Source organism: Sarcophilus harrisii, chromosome 3 (assembly GCF_902635505.1).
Source record: "Sarcophilus harrisii chromosome 3, mSarHar1.11, whole genome shotgun sequence".
Lineage (NCBI taxonomy): Eukaryota > Metazoa > Chordata > Mammalia > Dasyuromorphia > Dasyuridae > Sarcophilus > Sarcophilus harrisii.
In genome coordinates, this window is record NC_045428.1 from 511,725,821 (window position 1) to 511,745,425 (window position 19,605).

At 33.9% G+C, this 19,605-nt stretch overlaps 1 protein-coding gene across 3 annotated transcripts in view; it reads right to left on the minus strand.

Annotated features, from left to right (window-relative positions):
* Positions 1 to 19,605, minus strand: part of DLG2 (discs large MAGUK scaffold protein 2) — a 1,520,398-nt gene that overhangs the window by 1,261,562 nt on the left and 239,231 nt on the right. For 2 of the 3 annotated variants that reach the window (XM_031963714.1, XM_031963716.1), the window contains exon 2: positions 2,026 to 2,187. In XM_031963714.1, the coding sequence (XP_031819574.1) occupies positions 2,026 to 2,187 (162 nt within the window). The remainder of the gene's footprint in view (positions 1 to 2,025; positions 2,188 to 19,605) is intronic. The other variant, XM_031963717.1, reaches the window with a different exon arrangement.

The following is a 19,605-nucleotide window of genomic DNA, read 5'->3' on the forward strand; positions in this document are numbered from 1 at the left end:
GGTCAAATGATTTGAGAAACATCCTAGACTATATAAGACTTAAATCTGTCCCTGAATGACCAATAAATGTCATGGGGTCCCATGGCACAGATCAGTATCCTTCACAATACAGTGTAATCCCCTTATTATACTTCCATCACCCATATCCATTCTATGATTTATTTAGTAATTATGTGAAATTAAATTATATGACTAAGAATATCAATAAAATAGGCAAGAAGTAATAAAGGCTTATTTTTGTATAGTATGTATTGAAGAGTAGTGCTATGATAGGGAAATAGGGACAGATGTGAGAAATACTGCAATATCAACTTGGTGACTGGAAGACATTTTTTACCTGCAATGAAAATGCACAAATAACTGTCTTTATCAATCATTAGCTCTGCAACCATAACAAAACCATTCAATTTTTCATCTATATAATAAGAATCATAATTCTAGTAGCTGCCTCAAAGGAGTGCAATGAAGTTCAAACATATATAAACATTCTTTTTAAGACTTTAAATGACCTATGCACATACTCGTTTTATTATTAGATGTAGGGGCTGAAGTTTACTGAAAGAAATAATGAACACTGAATTAATTATTAATTTTCATAAAGCCACTCCTCAAAGGCCTTCAGTAATTCTAAAATACCCGACTAAAGGGGAAGAGCCATTTTATATCAATGGGAGGAGTTTCTTTACAACAAGAACACTATCCCTACTAAGTCATATCTATGCCCCCCCACCCATAAAAATTTTAAGGATGAAAATGTAACAAAATATACAACACAAAACTATTTGTCTTCTTTACCTTCTACCATCTATTTTTCTGCTTCAATAGCATTGCCCTCAATATTTACTCCACCACCTACAATATACTTCCTATACCAATCTCAGCTTTTCCAAAGTACATACTTCCAAATGGGTCAAACCATAAGCCATTCCCTAGAAAGAGATCTCTTCGATTTTATTCTGCTCATTCTATACACAGGAAGTGATTCCATAAGCAAACATCAACTTTTGGTTATCCATATAATGCAAATGATCTCTGCAACTTGTGTTCTTATGATTTACTTAGATGCCATTTAAAACTAAAGGAGAAAGAAAACAAGGGTGGCTCTTAGAGCACTCTGGATATTCTATTTCATGTCATCAAACTAATTGTTACAAGAGCAAAAAAAAAAAAACACAAACTTAAACTGTCCTTTTAAATCTGTTTGTCTCAGCAATTAGCATTCAACAGATCTTTTAAAATATTTTCAACAATTAATTGAATAGAATTACTGGTCAGTAATGTTCAGGCAGCAAAATATTAGATAATTCTTTTCCATATTAATAGCTATAGATTCTTCACTGTTCAATATGATCTATTTATCTAATATTTTCCTTTTGCACATGAATGACAAAAGTTGCTTTTGGTCCATTTTTCTTTACATTCTCCAAGACAGAAATGCTGTAAAGACTGAGCACATAAAAAACATCTTCTCCTATGCCTGCCTTAATCTGTCAAGATCCATTACTTATCCAGAGATCATTTACAGTTAAAGGAGAATCAAAGCAAGGGTTGTTCAACATATGCTAACAGACAGAAAGGATATCTGACCACCAGCTTCCTGAAAGATCACATGGCAAAGTGAAAGGCTAACATTTCCACATGGGGAATAGAAGATAAAGCAAACATAGTATATTTTCTTCCTAAATTTCTGATCAAGTTCATCAAAGGAGAGAAGCTTGAGTCCCTCTTTCCCTTTTCATTTTTATGTGGCAGAGACTCCTCAATAGTTAGTTATGTTTTTGCTTTTGTCTTTAATATTTCACCCTCATCTATTCCATAAGAATCACACAAAGGCTTCATCATTTGTCAGAATTGCTTCATTCTAATAACACACATTTGTCAGTAGGGTCTTGCAGTGATTAAAGGAATTAGTGGGATTTCAGAAAAAGACTCCTTGAAATAACTCACCAAACAACCCTTTTGACTTGCAGACTAGGTGCCCAGTATCTTTGTCTGACATAATAGACAAATGTCAGCTTTACTCACCTTCAGCGGTGAAATGTGGGATTGTAAGACATATCCATGCACATTTTCTATTTGTGACAGATTCTTCTCAGACACATGAACAAGTTCAGGTCCTCTTACTTCATGGGTTAGACGAGGTAAAGTATGATCATGTGGAACATCTTCATCTTGATAGCGATACTTCTGGGAAAAAAGAAAAAGGCATCAGTTCTGGGAAAGGATAAAACTGAAAACCACAGATCATTCATTTATTGGGCTCTGACATCAAATCAACAAGTCTGTTGCTTTTGCCCAACAATCATTGTTTACAGTCTCAGCTGGAGGCCAGCCATGATGCAGGACAAGCACTTCAGATATTGAACATGATATAATTGGGACCTGAAGCAAATTATATCATAGGCAGCTGGTGGAGTAGAAATTTAGTTGGACTTGGAGGCATGAAACCTAGTCCAGTTTGGGTCTAGCTCTTATACATTTATGGTTTTGTCACCTCAGATATGTCATTTTTCCTCTGAGGCTATTTCATAAAATTGAAATAATCTATCTTTCACAGTAGTGTAAGGAATGATCTTTGCACACTAAGATTTTTTTTCATTTTTGTTATAATTTATTTTAACTTTCTGCAGATTATCTCATATTATGTGCAAGACACTTTGACAGAAAAATAGGAGGCAGTATGTGCCAAGAAATACAAACCGGTATAACCACTATCCCCAATCAGATTCCGATGGGGACAACCCAGAAAACTGAATGCAAGAACCCCTCAAACTGAACAATACTGTTTACAGACCAAGCCCTAGAGATACCTTTTCCTCATCACCAGCAACAATGACATCTGAACCAAATGTGGCTGATAGTCAGGTAAAGAGACCCTACAAGTAGCAGTAAACCACTATTTCGGCTTCCAGATTATCCCTCACAGTGATCATCTGAATAAACAAATCACGTATAGGATATTTCAGTCAATACTACCAAAAGCTACCCAACTGCCATAAAGCTAACCACCTAAAGTAGCAAGAAACCCAGCGTGTATCAGTCAAGTTAAAGCACCAGGAGTATTTCGACTCATATCTCTCCTCAAGAACTCAGATGGAGGACATTCCATCATCCTGAACCCAGAGCCTTGGGAACTACCTTTAAATAGCATCCTAGGAAGCATTGCTTGTGGAGATAGAGTCTGGCAACTACTTCTGCAGATGCTACAGCCATAGCTAATGAAGACCCAGGAAAGAAAATTCTTTGTCCCTGGCACAAAACCAAATGGTTCAGAATCACAAACTATTATAATCTTATCACTGGGAATAACATTAAAGAAGAAACCTAAATATCTATTTTGCCACTGTACACTAAGGATCATGAAACTTTTCATCAGAAACCATCCATATTGATTTTTTTGTCTCTACCATTTGATTGTGAGCTTCTTAAAAACTGCCTTCTTTTCCTATTTGTAGGTTCAATACTTAGCTCAGTGCTTTGCTATTCTTCCCTAACTGATTCACCACAATGATTATTCCAAATTTTCTTATCTCAAATCCATAAAATTATTGTCTTGATATTATTTATTAAGTTTTATTAATATATTACTTAACATTTACATAATTATTAATTCTACTTAATAATTTTTAAATATTTATTTCTTTGTAGGTGGAGGGATTGAAGGGGAAGACATCATCTCTCTGAGTTTCAGTTTCTTAATCTGTAAAAAAGGCAATTTGGACTGTTGTTGTTGTTCAATTGTTTCAGTTGTGTACAACTTCATAACTCCATTTTGGATTTTCTTGGAATTCTTGGAATAGTTTGCCATTTTTATCTCCACATTATTTCACAGGTGAAGAATTGAAGCAAACAGGATTAAATGACTTGTCTAGGGCCACACAGCTAATAAGTGTCTGAAGCCAAATTGAAAATCATGAAGATAATTTTTTCTGATTCCAAGCCCAGTGATCTATTTATTATACCACCCATCTGGATTAGGGCTAGTTGATTTCTAAAATTTATTTTCTGTTCCAAGTCTATGAACCTCTGAACTTCATTGTACTATACTTTCTTGTTCAGAGATTGATCTATTTATTTATTCTACTGTCCCCTTCTTTGGCTTTCTTTCCATACTATTGTTGGCCTTTTGAATTTCCCTATTTATTATTTATTAGAAATTCATAGACTTGTTAAATGATGTAGCATAGCATAATAAAGAGAAAGTAGGCTTTGGAGGAATGCCTAAGTTTCTTCTGACACATACTAACTATACCCCCAGTGTCCTGGACAGCTCCCTAACATTAAGTTGAACACCAGTGGTATCAGATTCATATCAAAACAGGAGCCAGTAAGCCTTGTGGGCTATATACTGACAATTTAAATTTTGAATATTGCACGTTCTATTGTATTTTAAAATTTATTATATTAAATATTTCCCAATTGTGTTTTAATCTAGTTTGGGTCACATTGGAGAGTTTTGTGGGCTGGGTGCAGCTCAGGGGCCACTTGTTTGATACTTTTCTTGTAGAAAATGTGTCCAAACAAATTGGAAATGGGAATTTCATTATTGATCACTTTCCATACTTAGATAATCTTAGGTGTGGTCTGGGAGAGAAAAAGGCTAGGGGAAAAAAGATCTTAAAAAAAAAAGTTGGAAGGAATCTTTGAGTCTTTCCATCCAGAATTTTCATCTTACAGGAGTACCCCAGAGAATTTAAATATAGTGAGTTAATAGCAAAAAAAGGATGAGATCCCAAGATTCCCAACTTCTTACTCTATCATACTGCTATATCTGTACCAGAAGAATGGTACAATTTAAAGAAATGTGAAATTAAAGTAACCTTTCTTATTTCTGACCTGTGTGAAATTGGATCTCAGTTTCCTCATCTGAAAAATAGATGCACTGAATTTGATTGCCTTTCCCGTTCTCATCTAAAAGACTACAATTGACCCCAGATGATGAAAGCCTGAAACCTATAACTCATTGGGCATTCAGTGGGGGAAAAGGCAGAGAGAATAATGGGTAGAATGAGGATTGCTATTTCCTTGTGATTTTCAGTTGTCTATATTTTCTCTGCTCTGTGGATAATTGGAATCATTAGGCCCCCTTGTGGATGAAGCTGGGTATTTATTCTAGAGCTGCTGGATTTGGCATTGTTAATTCTTGTGAAATCTTTTTTACTCAGTTTGGTGCTCTCAGCTCTCCTCGTCTTGCTTTCAGGATAAAAGCAGTGGGTGTTAGCTTATTTTTGAGAAAGAAGTAAAGTCAGTCTCAGATTGCTGCTGACAGTTTTGGATTTCCTGTGTCCTAAAACATAAAGATCCAGATTTCCTTGATTACCAAAAAGGAATTTACCAAAATAAATTCCAGGAAACTACGAGGAAAAATATTCCGAAAACTTTTTTTAAAGTAGCATTTGTCAGTATACATAAATGTATTTCTCATGTTCCCATCTAAAAATATTTTTTGAATTTGTTAAAATCATAATGGACTTGTTTTACATAACCTCCATTTTCAAGACCCAAGACCTGTGCCACTAGTAGACAATAGACAATAAAAAACAATTTTCTTTTATAGATAATGGCAAAAGTTGCTTTTATAAGTTAATTAATTCCATCATTAGATAATTGTGAAATCAAATACTCATTTAAAGAACCCCATAGTGTTTTATAAGCACTATCCTCCTGACACCTGAGAAAATCCTCAAACAGGATTTTCCTTATTTGTGTAGTTAGGAAGCATTCTGCATCTCACTTGGTTAGGGACCACGAGTTTCAAGTCAGAAGGGGCACTGGAAGCTTTCTTGTCTAACCCCTCATTTTATAAATGAAAAAAAAAAACAAAAAACTGTGAGTAGCTATGTGCCTAAGCCAATTTTAACTCCACAATCAAAGACTTCCATACCCACATATATGAAAATAATTTCAGGGAGATAGGGTCATTTTTGTCTTTTGATTATATGCTTCTGTTATTGAGCAGAAGAAATGATTCTGGTTGCCCAAGATGCAAAAGTTATTGGGCAAAGCTCCTTCTTACTCCAGGTCAACAAGAGGAGAAAGTTATGTCACTTAGTGAGCAAAGTTGACACATTGATTAGCAGCCAAATGATATTAAAAAAACCTTCCCATTTCGTGGGCTTTTCCATTGGAAGAGGGATTAGACAAAAATGAAAAGTTAGAAAAGAAAATTTCCAGTGTCCCTTCTAATTTGAACTTGTGATCCCTAATCAAATGAGATGCAGGATGCTCTACAATGACACAAATAAGAACAATCCTATTTGAAGGCTGGATCAGTTCTCAAGAGGACAGTGCTTGTACAGCTCTGTGGGTTCTTCCTGTTGGTATCTGACTTCATAAGCATCTAATAATGGAATTAATTAACATATAAAGATGACTTTTTTTTACCATTATCTACAGAAGAAAACCAGTTTTATTGTCTAATTTAATGATTTGTCCGCCAGTGGCACAGGTCCTATATTTCAAGAAAGGAAATTATGTAAAACAAGCCCATTATGACCTTTCTCAAGTTTATTGTCTTCCATTGGAAAAGATTTCAGGAACCTAGGATTACCTCTACACTGTGTTACATATTAAGGAGAATGAAATTAGAATTATATATTTCCCACTTTTATTATATGCCTTTCACAGGAAAGTGCCTGGTACCAGTCAAATATGCAAGAGAAAGATAATCCCTTTCTTTGAGTTTATTTAATCAATGATTAATATGATGAAGACAGGAAAAAATTACTTCTTTCTCCTTCCCTCCAACTGATCTGCTATTTCAAGGAACAAGGGGAGTACACAAATATGCATTTGTGCTGGTAAATCTAATAGTCAGAGAGGCTCGTAGCTTAAAGGACATAACTCCTCTGGTCATTGCCTTTCTTCATCAGTTTTCATCCTTAACCCTCTCCTCAATGAAGAAGGGGAGGAGCTTCTGCGATACATGTTGACCACACTAAAACAAAGCACGTTTAATGTAGAAAAAAGAACAGTAGAAGTCATATGGACACTTCTTCCTTAGCTCTAATTTCCTCATTTGTAAAATGAGAATAACTTCACTTTAGATATGTCCTCATAGGTATGTTATGAGGTCCAAATTAACCTGTACCTAATGAAGTTTTCAAACTTTAAAGTACTAAGTTGTTGAAAAAGAGGGAAGGAAAGGTAATAGAAGTAGAAATAAAAGTTATATTCTCACCTTAAGATACAATTAGATGTGTGATCTTGGGCAAGTTGCATTATCTGTGGGAACATTTATTATGTCATCTACAAATTATAGAAAATGCATATTTCCATCACTTATCTCACAGGGTTGTTCAAATTAAAATGTTCTATCAACCCAAATACACTTTAGAAAAGGGAATTATTTCTCCTTTTCTTCCTTCTTCAAAATGAGAAAGTAGTACAGTGTGATCAGTATATTTGGAATCATATCAGGGATCAACTCTCAACTTTATTCCTAAATGCCTGTAGGGAGTTGGGAAAGTCATTTAACCTCTCTGGGACTTAAAACTATAAATTAAGGAGGTTAAACTAGACCTCTAAAGTCATTCCCATTTCTGAAACCTATGATCCCTTCAATGTTGAACATTCTACAACTCTTATAACTTGGAAATACTAAGCATGGGATTTTCATAAAAAATAGGAATTTCAGGTGAAGGAGATCTTAGCAATCAAAGTGAACCACTCATTCAACCAATGAAAAGGTAGAGATAATCATTTAGAACCTTTAATGCTTAATCAATATCATCTCAAAGGGTCCCAGACATTTCACCAAATGATTAAAGAAAGAGTAGTTCTGGAAGCTGACACACAGTAACTGCCTTTAGAACATATCTGCATCCCAACAGAGAGCTAAGTGTCACTTCCCACATTCAGCAGAGGTTGGCTTTTTGCTCCCACAATAAAAAGGGGGAGGAGGTGGGGAATGCTGAGCTAATGAGTGAGAAGCAAATTAAAGAATGAATGAACAGCTCACAACTTGAAAGGAGAATGAGAACAGAAGGAATGGGGGAGTGAGAAGGGGAAGTGATAACTGAGATCAAGAGCTACCCAGGCAACACAATCTTGAAAAGAAACACAGTAAGCAAGAAAACTCACAAAGGTGACAAAGTAAAATGAACATTTTCCTGCCTCACCAGTTTTCTTCAAAAATGCTAAGTAAGGACAAATGGGAGTGAAGAAAAAAAGGTAGAAAAGCTCCTTGAGTACAAATATCATATTTTAGAAATCTTTATATTCCCCACAATGCATAGCTTGTAATTGGCAAAAAACAAATTATTTTCATTTACCCTTGTACCTTCTCTCTTTCCTCTCTCCATTTTCATCTCCCACAGTAAAATCTAAGGACATATGTACATATGGATATACTCACAGATACTCAATTCATTCATTCATTCATTCATTCATCCATTGTCTGTCTGGCTCTCACTCTGGCTTTGGTTCTCTCTCTCTCTCTCTCTCTCTCTCTCTCTCTCTCTCTCTCTGTGTGTGTGTGTGTGTGTGTGTGTCCCTCCTTCCTTCTCTTTCTCTCTCTGTCTCTGTGTATGTCTCTCTCCCTCTTCTCCTTCTCTCTCTCCTTTTCTACTTCTGTCTCTCTCTCCTTACCTTTCTCTCACCCTCCTTTTATGTCCTAAACTGTTCCCACTGGACAGTCTTCTATATTAGTCATTCAAGGATTATAAAGAAGTGATCCATCTCTTCTTATATTCTCCCACCTGCTCATTAGCCTCATAACCCAATCCTCCACTGGATTCTGGTCTCTCTACTCATTTCACTTCTAGAGACCTGAAAGCATACAAAATATTCAAGATTTAACCTGCATAAAGCTGCCCTTGATGTTGTGAAAAAAATTAAAATGGATTCAGATCCCACATCTGACACAATAATTATGACAATAGACATTTAGCTTCTTTAAGTCACAGCTTCCTCATTTATAAAACATGAATAATAATACTTGAGGTACCTATGTCAGAACTAATGCAAAGCTCAAATAAGATAAGCAAATAAGATAAATGAGTAGAACCAAGAGAATGTTGTATACAGTAATAGCAATATTGTTTTAAGAACAACTTTGAATAAGTCACTTTTGACTATTATAAACAACACAAATTAACTACAAAAGATATGTGAAGGAAAACACTATCTGCATTCAAAGAAAGAACTGATAAATAGAAATATGTATAGAATATTTTTAAATATATACACATACTTGTGACTAATGGTAGCCATTTCTAGGATGGAAGGAAAGAAAAAAGGGAACAAAAGAAATTTATAGGATAATTTTATTATATATTTAAAAGAAATATCATCTCTGTAAATAACAGATGTAAATAACATATTTGCTGTTTCATGTGCAATAATCATTTTCATTATACTATGTTATGGAAATACTTATTTTCTGCCATAAATTAAAAATAAAATAGAATAAAAATTTTAGAAATCCCACAGGGTGTCCAAAAAATTTTATTGCAGTTTTAAGGTTTAATAGTTTTAAGTGCTGAAATGTTTAACAGCTTAGCACTGCATTAACACTTTTGGAACATCCTATGAAAATTTCAGTTACCCTTATCTTTCAGTGTATTGATCAATAAAACTCTATTAAATATCACTGTGTTAGACAATAACAAACTCTCCTTTCCCCAAACCAAAAATTGTTTCTGTACTCAAGGAGCTTATAGTATGATCTTTGCCAGGAAATAATCAGTCCTTAGACAAACAGATGAACTATATTACATTTAGCACAATATTTAGCATTATAGTTTAGTATTAGATTATTAATTCTTAGGAATCATGTAGCTTTCTTATTCACTGTCTCTTAAAGTTGCCTGGGAGTTCTACATCCCAAATTGGTCATTCAGCTTCCTCTACCGGAGAAATGCTCTTTCCTCAAAGTGCCACCCAAGTTTGAGAACCAAATTAGATTTCAATTTTCCCATCAAGCTCTCTGAAGCTTTTTTCAGGCTTGCTTCCTCTACTGAACTCTACCAACACTATAAGTATCACTGAAATAATCAAATTAACATATGATCTCATCAATCAATTTGGATTGCAATCATCAGGTTTATCCATCCTGTATAACCCTTGACCATGTCCTCCTAAATAGTTACCATCCAATCTTCTTAGGGGCCTTCATTGATTCCTCCCACCAATCTGTCAGTACCTGTTTAACACTCTGGCTGTCCACCTTCTATCCTTCACTTTTCCCTCATGACCAGTCTCTTTTCTCTTCCTTGATGAGATATTCTCTAGCTGTTCTTCATCAGAATTCTCTATTTGCTAAATGTTGCATCGTGCTCACACCCACATTAATCCTGCCTATTCCTTTGATTCTGTTTGAGAATTATTTTTAATTCGTCAGAGATGAATGCATTCCATCTCATTGTCATATAGAAACAACAGAAGAATCTATCGTTCATTGCTTATAAATGATCTTTTCTTTGTATTTCTATTCCTGTAAAGTGCTGGCTCATTAGAATCAGGAACGGATGGAATTCTGCCAGTGGCACTGTGTTGCTATGAGAAAGCCACATCATCTTTGGGTCTCACTTACTTCAGCCATCAAACATAACATAGGAAAATCAGGGTCTCCTTGGGCAGCCTCTCCTCTGCTCTGGGGCTATTCCTTTTTCCTTCTTCTGGGGGGCCAGTCATGTCATCCCTTCAGATTCTATCTCCAAAGACAATGCTGCTTCCACGTTGAGTTACTTTTCTCTACTTTGGAACTCCAAGCAGAGATAGCAGTGATTGAATGAGTACAATTTATCTGACTTACCATATATTTTTTTTAATCTCATTTAGCCAAAAAGCCACAGGAAATCAAAGTCCTTCTTGACTAACTTCCCTGATGCCACTTTTTTCCTGAATTCACTTTACACTTTTGTTCTGGGAATTATTATGAAACCTATACTACCAGTGCTGTGGAAATAGCAGCATTCAATTAATTAGCATATATTAGTAATCACTTAATGTTCTGAGATCTGTGGAAATGGTTGAGAATACAAATAAAAATCAAAAAGGTTGAGGATGTGAATAAAAAGCAAAAACAGCCCTTAATTATAAAATTGTGCATATTTGTTGATTCTGTAATACCTCTAGGAAGTCTGTATCCCAAATTGATCATAAAAATGGAAGACCCACACATACAAAAATGTTTATAGCAGTTTTCTTTGTGGTGGTAAAGAATTGGAACTCAAGGGGCAGTTAGGTGGTGCAGTGGATAGAGCACCAGCCCTGAAGTCAGGAGGACCTCTGCTCAAATCTAGCTTCAGATACTTAATACCTCCTAGCTGTGTGATCTTGGGCAAGTCACTTAACCCAAATTGCCTGAGCAAAAAAAAAAAAAAAAAAAAAAAAAAAAGAGAGAGAGAGAGAGAATTGGAAATCAAGGGGAATGCCCATCAGTTGAGGAATGGCTGAATAAATTGTGGTATATGAATATGATGGAATATTAATGTTGTATGACAAATTATGAGGCAGTTGAATGGCTCAATGGATAGAGTAACAGCCCTGGTGTTAAGAGGACCTGAGTTCAAATTCATACTCAGACACTTAATACTTACTAGTTGTGTGGCCCTGTGCAAGTCACTTAACCCCAATTGCCACACCAAAAAAAAAAAAAAAAGTTAAGAAAGAAATGATGAATAAGTAGGTTTCAGGAAACCTGGAAAGACATAAATGTTCTTATCCCCAGTTTCTATCAGAGCACTAGAGCTCTCACTAAGCTCTAAGCACCTGAAAGGCAGGGACCAAGACTTAAATTGTTTTGGTCCCTCCCCAAAGTTACCACCCCATGCTGCCTTAGCCAATCATTGAAACTCTCTGCATCTCAATTTCATCTTCTATAAAAAGAAGAGGATGGATGATGTCAGCTCAATTTGGAATTCTTATCTATTTGTGTGTGTCAAGGACTCCACTGGCAGTCTGGAGAAGCCTAGAGATCTTGCCAGAATGCTGTTTGTTGCCTTCATTCATAACTGAAAGGAATACTAAATTCAGTTAGAGATTAATGGAAATAAATATGCTTTTCCCACCCATTCAGCTTTGCAGAATATCTGTACGTCTCCATGGACATCTACATTAAAAATCCCTGGTTTAAATCAATGATACATATAGAAATATTTTTAAAACATAAAACTATAATCCAAGAATACATCCAGAGAAAGAATTTATGAATAGAATTATGCAAAGAATGATTATATATATGTACACATATATATTATATAAATTATACATATATATGTATATATAATATATATTATATACACACAAATATTTATGTTTAATGGTAGCTATCTCTAGGGTAAGTGAAAGGGAAAAAGAAAAAAAATTATAAAACAATTTCATTATATGTTTAAAAGGAATAGCAAGTTGTCCATGATGGATTTGCAGTTTCATATGTGATCATCCTTTTTATTATATTAGATTGTGGAAATACTTATTTTATTTCACAAATAAAAAATAGATTTTGAAAGAATGTCATTATCATTACCATATAATTTTATGTAATATTATATAAGGAAGTGAGTGTGGTATAATCCAAAAGAACTGAATAAAAGTGTTACTTCTGACATATATTAAATGTGTGACATGGGAAAATCATGTAATCTTTTGGTTCCCAAGTAAGTTTCTAAAATAATACACTAAGAACAATTGCTTTTCACATTAGTAGAGGGAGTTTCAAAGCTCAGAAATTCCCTGCAATGAAATTACAAGCCTAGACACAAATAAATGCAATAAAAATAAATAAGGAAATAACAATTATTAATGTCTTCTATAGTAAAACATCCCCTTTTCCAATTTTCCTCCTTCCCACCCATAAAAGCAAGCTTTCAATTTGTGTTTTTTTTTTAATTCTCCACAAAGCATCAGTCATGTATTTTGAAGAAGTGCAAAGCAGCTTCAGCAAGGAATAAGCTGCAAATGGAATGACCTCTAACTAATGTGAAAGAATTCAATGAATAGGAAAAATCAGTGAATTTAATTTGTCTACCCCCTAAAACAAATGGGATGAAAATAACTTCTTTTCATCTCATTAAATGCTGATATTCATTTAGTTATTCTACTTGAATATTACTTCATAGAATTTTTTGATCTTCTAGTTAGAAAGGTTAGAAATCAATTAATACTACCTTTACCAATAACCCTTAGGCAGTTGAGGGTCAGAGACATGGAGTAACTTTCCTAAAATAAAGATTTTCCATTCCCTGGGAACTTTAAATCCAGCAAAGGAATAAAACATATACATAAATAATTACAATACAAAATACAATAATATCAATAAGCAAAGTATTTAAAAGGTGCAGAGATATTTGGAAAATGAAAAACATTTATCAGTAAATTAAGGGAGGATCTTTGGGAAACAACTTTTGAAGAGAAAAAAGAATTTGAACAGGTGAAGTATCAGAACAGGATTTTCGATTCTATTAGTAAACCATGCCCTGATAATTTAATTTCCTATGAGCTAATTAGAAGAGACATCAGTGGCCATCTATTTTAACCCATTCATTTCACAAATGAGGAGATGAAAGCTGAAGTGACTTGACAAGATCTCTCCCTTTCTCTCTCCCTGTCTCTCTATCTCGGTCTTTGTCTCTCTCTGTTTCTGTCTTTCCCTCTCAAAATATTCCAATTATTGTTTTTAATATTTCCATTTAGTGAATATGCTATTGTAACATCCAGAAAGATGAATATCTGCCTCTTCTTTTCCCTCTTTTCCCCTATCTCTGTTCATTCATCTCTCTATTTGCCCTGTACCTCCCACATAAAAGAAGTCATTGGGCTCTATGAGTAAAGCACAATTGTGATAGCTCAAAAGAAATGCAATATATGCAGATTTAGAGACATCTCCACTCCAAATGTTCATATAGACTATTTGTGCCCAAAGCGTGATTGGGTCTACTGAGATTATATTATTATGACCAGCAATAGCTGGATACACTGAACCTTGATTCCAACATAGTGATGTCATTTTGTTTCTCGAGAATAAAAAGCAACGACTACCATTTCACTCCTGTCTCTAAGTTTCTTGGTCAAGTCAGGATAAGCCTATGCTTGTGCCATTATAAAACAGGGTCTTCTGCAGATGAAGGGCACTTCTCAATCATTAGTAGAGTTATTCTGGAAGCCGGAAACATTTGTATATGGCATTCTAGGGAAGGAAATTCCCTAAACATGTGTTCTGCAATTTAAAGTCTTAGCCAGTTGTCTATAAGCACTTAAAGATAAAGTGATCTGATCAGAATCACTTAACCAAAATGATTCAGAAGTACCATTTGAGCCCTTCCCAGAGCCAACCCACTAATCACCATATCACTGCTTCTCTGTTCCTTGTAGAGATTAAGCAAGTGTTGAATGACTGGATAGCCAGATGAATGAATAAAAAACTGAGATACCTATAGTCACATATTGGTGTCTTAATACTCACTAGAATCTCAGAAAAGGACAGAAAATAAAGTTTATAATGTTAAAGCCAGCATTTTAAATGTGTCAGAGTAATCAAATAATTAGAAGCCTGGGAATAAGAATGGAAGATTTATTCAATGGAAGAGAAGAAATATCCTAGTAATGAAAAGATTTTGCCAAGGCTGTGCAATTCCAACCATTTATTTCACTCATTCAAAAAAGAGAGAGACAGAGAGAGAGCTTTAACTACAAAACAGAAGAATATGGGTCCTGCTCTATTGTGGAAACAAGTTGTTAAAACTAAGTTGCATAAAGAATTAAAATAATATAGAATTGAGTGTTATTTATGTATCTATGTATTAATGATCAGTATGATAATTTATTCTGCATTTGTCCTCTTGGTTATTTTTACTTATTACACAATAGATAATTTGAAGATTTACTAGTTCAATAATTTCACAAAGATTAGCTCATCCATTCATATAAAACTCTATGCAGTAATTTGTTCCGTTATTTTTTAATTGTAATAAGTTTATTTATTTTTAATATACATTGTTTATGAATCATGTTGGGAGAGAAAAATCAGAACAAGAGGGAAGGAGAGATTAAAAAAAAAACAGAAAAAAAGAAGTGAACATAGCATGGGTTGATTTATATTCAGTCTCCTTAGATGTTTTTCTGGATGCAGATGGCATTTTCTGTCCCAAGTTTTTTGAGATTGCTTTGAATCACTCAACTACTGAGAAGAACTAAGCCATTCATAATTGATCACTACACATTCTTGCTGTTATTGTGTACAATGTATTCCTGATTCTGCTTGTTTCACTCAACATCAATTCATGGAAATGTTTCCAGGCCTTTCTATAATCAGCTTGTTCACCATTTTCTTTTTTAATAAAACAATAATATTCCATTACTTTCATGTACCACAGATTGTTCAGCCATTCCCCAGTTGATGGGAATCCACTCCTTTTTCAATTCTTTGCTACCACAAAAAGAGGTTCTACAAACATTGTTGCAAATGTGAGTTCTTTTCCCTCCTTTAGGATTTCCTTGTGATAGAGATCCAGTAATGGCATTGCTGGATCAAAGCATATGCACAGTCTTATAGTCCTTTGAGCTGAATTCCAGATTGCTCTCCATAATGATTGGATCATTTCACAATTCTATCAACAATGCATTAGTGTCCCAGTTTTCCCACATCCCCTTCAACATTTATCATTATCTTTTCCTGTCATCTAAGCCAATCTGAGAGGTGTGTGGTAGTACCTCAGAGTTGTTTTAATTTATATTTCTCTAATCAATAGTGATTTGGAACACTTTTTCATGGAACTATAAATGGCTTTAATTTCATCAGATGAAAATTGTCTTCATATTCTTTGACCATTTATTGAGAAATGACTTGTATTCTTATAAATTTGACACAGTTTTTAATATATTTTAGAAATGAGATCTTTATCAGAAATATAGGCTAAAAAGATTTTTCCCCAGCTTTATATTTCCCTTTTAATCTTGTTTTTATTGATTTTGTTTGTGCAAATTTTTTTAAAATTTAATATAATCAAAGTTCTCCATTGTGCCTTTCATAATGTTCTCTAGTTCTTCCTTTGTCATAAAACTCTCCCTCCTCCAAAGATCTGATAGGTAAATTATCCCTTATTATCCTAATTTGTTTATGGTACCATCCTTTATGCCAAAATCATAATCCATTTTGATGTTATTTTGGTATGGGGTGTGAGATATAGGTCTATGCTGAGTTTCTGACATATTATTTCCCAATTTTCCCAACAATTTTTGTCAAATATTTAATTCTTATTTCAGAGGCTGGAGTTTAGGGGTTTATCAAATACTAGATTGCTTAGGCCTTGATTATTGTGTCATGTGTATCTAATCTATTCCACTGATCCACAATTCTATTGCTTGGCCTGTATCAAATGGTTTTGATGACTGCTGCTTTATAATATACTTTTAGGTTTGGAACTGCTAAGTCACCATCCTTTGTATATTTTTTTTTCATTAATTCCCTTGAAATTCTTGACTTTCTGTTTTTCTAGATGAATTTTGTTATCATTTTTCCTAGTTCTATAAAATAATGTCTTGGCAATTTGATATAGCACCGAATAAGTAGACCAATTTAGGTAGAATTGTCATTTTTATTATATTAGTTTGGTGTACCCATGAAGAATTGGTATTTTTCCAATTGTTTAGCTATGATTTGATTTTTGTGAGAAGTGTTTTGTAATTGTGTTCATAATAATTCTTATGATTGTCTTGACAGCTAGATCCCCAAGTATTTTATTTGTCAACAGTAATTTTAAATGGAATTTTTCTTTCTGTCTATTGCTGATGGGCTTTGTCAGTAATATATAGAAATGCTGATAATTTGTGTAGTTTTATTTTAGGTCCTGCAACTTTGCTAAGTGTGAACTGTTTCTAGTAGATTTTTGGATGATTTTATAGGATTCTCTAAGTATATCATCATATCATCTGCAAAGAGTGATAGTTTTATTTCTTCATTACCTATTGTAATTCCTTTAATTTTTTTTGTTTTCTTATTGCTAAAAAGCAAACATTTCTAGTACAATGTTTAATAATAGTGGCGATAATGGGCATCCTTGTTTCACCCCTGATCTTATTGGGAATGTGTCCAGCTTCTTTCTATTACCAAAAATACTTGCTGTAAATTTTAGATAGTTATTGCTTATTATTTTAAAGAAAGCTTCCTTTATCCCTATGTTTTCTAGTGTTTTTAATAGGAATGGGTGGTGTATTTTGTCAAAAGAATTTTCTGCATCTATTGAGGTTATCATATGATTTCAGATGGTTTTGTTATTGATATGGTTGATTATGGTAATAGTTTTCCTAATATGAACCAGTCTTGCATTCCTGGTATATTTCTCAGATGGTCATAATATGTTATCCCGCTGATAAGTTTCTGTAATCTCTTTGCTAATATTTTATTTAAATTTTTGCATCAATTTTCATTAGGAAGATTAATCTGTAATTTTCTTTCTGTTTTGGACCTACCTGGTTTAGATATCAGTGCCATATTTGTGTCATAGCAGAAATTTGGCGGTATATCTTCTTTACCTATTTTTCCAAATAGTTTACATAGTATTGGAATTAATTGTTTGGTAGAATTCACTTGGATTGGGAGACTTTTCTTGGGGAGTTCATTAATGACTTGTTCAATTTTTTTTTCTAAAATGGGACTATTTAAGTTTTTTATTTCCTCTTCTGTTAACCTTAGTGACATATTTTTGTAAATATTCATCCATTTTTTCAGACTTCCTGCCACAGAGTTGGGCAAAATAGCTCCTAAATATTGCTTTAATTTCTTTTTCAGTGGTAGTAAGTTCACCCCTTTCATTTTTGATGCTGGTGATTTTTTTTCTTTCCCTTTTCTGATCAAATTAACCAAAAGTTTATCTATTTTGTTAATTTTTTCATAGAACCAACTTTTAGTTTTCTGTATTAGTTCAATAGTTTTCTTAGTGACTATTTTATTAATATCTCCTTTGAGTTTCAAAATTTGTAACTTAGTATTTAATTGGGAGTTTTTAATTTGTTTTTGTTCTAGCTTTTTTTAGTTGCATGTCTAATTCATTGATCTCCTCTTTCTCTATTTTATTTATGTAGCTATTTTGAGATATAAAATTTCCCCTGAGAACTGCTTTGAATGAATCCCATAAGTTTGGTATGTTTTCTCATTATTGCCCTTTTCTTGGATGAAATTATGGATTGTTTCTGTGATTTATTGTTTGACCCATTCATTCATCAGAATTAGATTATTTACTAACTGGTTTTAGTCTCTCTTTCCCTGGCTCTTTATTGAATATAATTTTTATTGCATTGTGGTCTGAAAAGAAAACATTTACTATTCCTGCCTTTTTGCATTTGATTTTGAGGTTTTTATGCCCTAATAAATGGTGAATTTTTGTATAGCTGCTATATTCTATGGAGAAAAAGGTATATTCTTTACTGTCCTTATTCAGTTTTCTCTAGAGCTCTATCATATCTAGGTTTTCTAGAATCCTATAAACCTCCCTAGTTTCTTTTTGGTCTATTTTATGATTGGACTTGTTTGATTCTGAGACAGAAGATTGAGGTCCCACACTAGAATAGTTTTGTAGTCTATTTCTTCCTGTAACTGGCTTAAAATCTTCTCTAGGAATTTACCTACTCTCCCATTGGGTGCATACACATTTATTATCATTACTACTTCATTATTTAAAGTACCCTTTATCAAGATGTACTCTCCCTCCTTATCTCTTTTAATAAGATGTTTTACTTTTACTGTGTCTAATATCAGAATTGCTATACCTGCTTTTTTATTTCAGCAGAAGCATACTAAAGCTGTTGCAGCCTTTTACCATTATTATGTATGTGTCAATCTGTGTCAAATTTGTTTCTCATAAACAATATATTGTAGGATTCTGTTTTTTAATCCACTCTATTTGCTTCCATTTTATGGGACAGTTCTTCCCATTCCCATTTACACTTATGATTACCAGCTCTGTATTTCCTTCCATCCTATTTTTCTACTGTATTTACTTTTGTTCTCTCCATCCTGTCCTCATTCAAGTGTTTTTTTTTTGCCCGCCCCACCCATTATCTTATATCCTATAAGCTCTTCCCCCCTTCTCTTACCTTTTGACCTAAAATTTTTGCCTTCCCTTTCCTCCTGCCCCTCCTTTTTCTTTTTCATTTTCTCCTCTTACTTGTTTATATGGTTAGATAAATTTCCATACTCAACAGAATGATTAAATTATTCCCTCTTAGAGCCAAAATTGATGAACTGAGGTTTCATGTGGTTTTCGAGGGACACTGGGAGAGATGGAACAGCTTCCTGACTTTACTCTACCATCTTGGCTCCAGCCCCATAACTCCAATTTAAAAAGCTCCCTTATTTCTTAACATCATTTAAAATAGAATGGTAAAAAGAGAATCAGACTGGAAATTGAAGAAGATTCTAAGCCCATCATTGATTCTAATTCATGGCAGGATTTTCAGGTTATCACTGAATCTCTGTGGACAGCAGTTTAGCTATAAAAGTTCTGACTTCTCTGGGAGACCTTTTAAGGTCCCTATTTCATAGAATAATGAATATAGTATAGATTTGTTTTCAAAGAGACCTGAATTCATGGAATGTGGCCTCCAACTCTTACAAACTGTTAAACCCTAGGCATCTCACTTTACTTTTATAAACCTTAGTTTCCT